This window comes from Poecilia latipinna, unplaced genomic scaffold, assembly GCF_001443285.1.
Source record: "Poecilia latipinna isolate Pla-1442-1.1 unplaced genomic scaffold, P_latipinna-1.0 Scaffold5398, whole genome shotgun sequence".
In the NCBI taxonomy this organism is placed as follows: domain Eukaryota; kingdom Metazoa; phylum Chordata; class Actinopteri; order Cyprinodontiformes; family Poeciliidae; genus Poecilia; species Poecilia latipinna.
Window position 1 is genome coordinate 5,979 of NW_015118014.1, and position 4,231 is coordinate 10,209.

At 39.5% G+C, this 4,231-nt stretch overlaps 1 protein-coding gene across 1 annotated transcript in view; it reads right to left on the bottom strand.

Moving 5' to 3' along the window:
* The window catches only part of LOC106943515 (anoctamin-1-like), a gene marked incomplete at its 3' end in the record, with an annotated part of 8,646 nt that extends 5,419 nt beyond the window's left edge, over positions 1 to 3,227 (bottom strand). The window contains exons 1-2 of the mRNA XM_015026820.1: positions 3,168 to 3,227; positions 1,132 to 1,316 (exon numbers count right to left, since the gene is read on the bottom strand). Of these exons, the coding sequence (XP_014882306.1) occupies positions 1,132 to 1,316; positions 3,168 to 3,227 (245 nt within the window). The remainder of the gene's footprint in view (positions 1 to 1,131; positions 1,317 to 3,167) is intronic.
* Positions 3,228 to 4,231: the final 1,004 nt, after the last annotated feature.

Consider the following 4,231-nt stretch of genomic DNA (forward strand, 5'->3'; position numbering starts at 1 on the left):
ATGGCGTAAAACTCAATTACACGTTTATTGTGACATCTACAAAGAAAGACAACGTAACTATCACACAACACTAAAACATGCAAGAGAGGCTTTCTTTGCAGATGTCATAAACAAAAACCTTAACAATGCTCCAGCTTTATTTGCTACTGTTGACAGGCTCACAAACCCTCCTATGACGTTACCACCTGAACTTCAATCTAATGCCGCCTGCAACAAGTTCTCCAGTTTCTTTTCAGAGAAAATTCAAAAGATCAGAGGATTAATCTGCACATCCACTCCAAAGCCAGTACCAATGCTGTGCCCAAACAAAACAAATGCAGGAAAAATGACCCAATTTATAAAACCCTAGAAGAAATTATAAGTCAATTAAACTCCAGTTCCTGCTGTTCCACACATTTCTTTAAGAAAGTCCTGCCTGGCATTGCTAATGATCTGATCCAAATAGTAACTCATCACTCTCTTCAGGTGTTTCCCCCAGGCTTTGAAAACAGCAGTTATCAAACCACTGATAAAAAAGAACAATCTGGACAAACACTGGGTGCCTTTAAATCTCAACTTAAAACCCACCTGTTTAGAGTTGCTTATGGCTAAATTAGGGTTAGAGTCCTTGTCAAACGGTGTTTTGACTAAAGTCCAAAGGGTTGGAGTCCCAGTTGACGGCGTCTCAACTAAAGTTCTACAGTTTTTTATTTCTCTTTCTCACTGTTTACGTTTTAATGATGTTTTTTAAATCTCTTTCTCACTGTTTATTACATGCTGTTTTTATTTTAATTATGTAAAGCACTTTGAAATGCCTTGCTGCTGAAATGTGCTATACAAATAAAATTTGATTGATTGATTGATTGATTGGCTACATGTCTGTCTTAGTTTGCAGATAAAAGCTACATTAGCTATGCTAATTTTGCTAGTTCAGAAGTAAATACTACTTCTGAACTAGTAGAACAGATAAATGTGTGGATGTGCCAAAAACATCCACACCCACCTTTGTGAATCTACCCAAAAAGGTGGGTAGATTCTTCAAAAGTTGTAATCGAGTAATAGTTGTAATGGTAACTCAATTTCAGAAGAAATAGTAGTGAAGGGAATTGGTGGATGTAAACAGTGAAGACACAAAACAAGATTGAGGCTCACCTGCAAACTTCAATGGGATAGCCATAGGGCATTGGATCCATAGTTTCTTTGCCAAGCTCAAAGTGACTGACATTAAAGTAGGACAGCGTATGGTTGACAAATCCATGCAAGGAGCCATCAGGGCTGTACATATACTGGTAGACCATCCGAGGAATGAAGTCTGATGTGAAGGAGATGACAAATGCCTAGCAGAGGGGTGGAAGATCAAAATTTAGTCAGACCAAGGGAATTTAATGTAACACTGGCCTAAGCTACTTCAATTACCCACAGGCTATCAAATAAACTTCCATTCGATTCAATTCAGTTTTATTTATATCATCCCAATTCACAACAAATGCCTTGAGACATTTTACAGAAAATCATGTCTATTCATCATACATAGATTCCAATTTATTCTAGTTATCAAACAGTACAGTAAGCTCAATTAATAAAAAAAAGTAATTGAAAAAGTTTCAAACAAAACCCAGCAGGTTCATTGAGTCAGTGACTTGCAGCATTCACTCCTCCTGGACAAGGCTGTAGCAACAGCAGACAATCACTTGATTTGTGTTGTTGACTTTAGAGCAATTGCTCATGCATGTAGCGACAGTAAAGAAGAAAACCTCCATCAGCCATGACCAACTGAGAGTAATAAATAATAAAGTAGTAAAATAAATAAATGTAAAGTAAATGTTACTTGCAAGCCATGTAAACACACTGGAAACTAGAACTGAAGTTACTCAATAGGATGCATTTCATTCTGCAAATCATACAATGACCCTGAGTCACTCCAGCATCATCAGACAATAGCTTGTGACACACAACAGGATGCTGATGGAGTGACAGAAACTGGCCTCATCCTCTTCTGATTCTTTCTGTTTTGCTTTCTAACTTCTCCGCCACAGTCTCACTTCTCTTCCTCTTTTTCTTTCTGGCTGTTGATCCTGTCCAAATCCTTGACCTTCCATCACCAGAAATGTAACATTAGTTGTTCTTCATGTATACTTGGCATTTGATGGTTTATGAGATGCACCTTCAATCTATTTCAGAAAACTGGATTGTCATTGGTTGATCTCATGCTTCACACATTTACCTCTGTTAGAGAAACTCAAAATTCACCTCGGAGCAATATACCAGTTCAGGACAGATTTAGAAAAAAAAGTCTAAAAGAAATATCAAAATATATGACTAACATATTATGACAACTTGTAGTTGAGGTCAAGACTATTCAACAGAGACCCATACAATACGTTTTGATCAACATGACAAAAGCAGCTGAAAGTGTAGGAAAAGGCAGAGAATACACACAGTAACTTAGATGATGTACAAAAGCATTTGCAAGTTGCTTTTCCTGCAGTTTCCTGCTCCTGTCAGAGCAGGAAACTGCTTCTTGGTGTGCACAAATGACAGTTTGATTTGGAGACTGAATAAGTAGTTTTGAGAATTTTAATTGTGTTCTGAGAAATGCACCAAAGAGATTGAGAAAACCAGTAATAAAGAACTGAATATTTAACTTTACTAATTTTTTAATGGCTGCATAAAAACAGTGATTTGAGAAATCTAGAGTAATAAACATTATTCAGAGTGGCGCGCGCATGTTCCTTGGACAGGTGGATGGATTGACTAATCAGCAGGGGTTACATACTGCAGTTTGGAGGCAGGCCTGCGCCTTTCAAGGGGATCGTGGAGATGCTTCTACCACCTCCAGAGCAGAACTCCGCTCTCATGTCAGAGCTGCAGGAACTGGTTGCGAAAGGTGCTATTTCCACGGTTCCCCAGGGAGAAGAAAATGCAGAGTTTTTTCTGGTCCCCAAAAACAGGAGGAATGAGACCTCCTATTGGAAATTCTCGATCTGTCCCTGTTCAACAACTCGATTGTGGAGAGGTCATTCCACATGCTGACAATCAGACAGCTGGTGGAAAACGTTCACATCCATAGATTTTAAAGAGGCATACTTCCACGTCTCCATCATCCTGAAACAGCGGAAGTATCTGCCTTTCTCCTTTCAAGGGACCCAATATCAGTACAACCGTCTGCCATTCGGTTATTCTCTCACCCCGCGGACCTTTTCCAAATGTGTGGAAACAGCACTGCACATGGCAGGGATGAGAGGCATCTTCTATCTGGACGACCTGCTTTTACTGGCTCGGACCAGAGAGGAACACATCACATCTGCTGAGTCTGGGATTTTTCATTATCTGGGAAAATAGTTTGGCTATTTCGTCCCAGATGATCCTTTATCTGGGAACGGAGCTGAACTCAGTTATGATGAGAGCCCGATTAGCACAGCCAAGAATCGAGGCTCTGTCAGTGCAGCTCCGCTGTGTCAGGCCTTGCAGCGTAGTGACAGCTCTGTCAGTCACGCGGCTGCTGGGAATGCAGCAGGGTCGAGCTCAAATCATGACACCGGCAGCTACCGCGGCACTTCCGGTGGCAGGTTTCATTAGGTGTCACGGGTGCCACTGGCTTCGGCACTAGGTGTTGTTGAGAATTTGTTTTGGGTTTAATCAGAATTATTATTTGGGATATTATAATTTAATATATTTATTTAATAGATTTAGTTAGAATTTGATAGTATCTGGTTCAAAATGGACTATTTGTGAACCTTTAACAGAATGGACTACGTATCCCATGATGCTTTAGAACTACTAGAAGAAGAACTTGAAGTCAGACGAAGAAGAAGGAATTTTGTATGTTTTTTTCGCAGAAAGAGCTACGTTAACTGAGTTCCTACACTCTGTCGTAGATCATCGTGTATGATTCGTTCATCCTATTTATTCACTGAAGTTCATCTGAATGATTCAGACGACTCCTTTCATCTTTGAATTATTTGAATACACAACAGGTGTCACAGGTGCCATTGGCTTCGGCACTTTTGCAACAGCTGATTCTAGCTTCCACTAGAGCTGCCATTAGGTGTCCAGGATGTTTCAGAGCTGTCACAACTGCTGCCGCTGTTATGGAGGATGGCAATGCCAGTTTTTGTAATACGTGTTATCTATATTGCCTGTTTATACTTTTTTTTTTCAATGGTACTTGTATTGTTTAATTATCCATTTAACACCTTATTTTTGACGGAATTTAATTGATTTAATTTAATTTAATTGTCATGGAGAAATA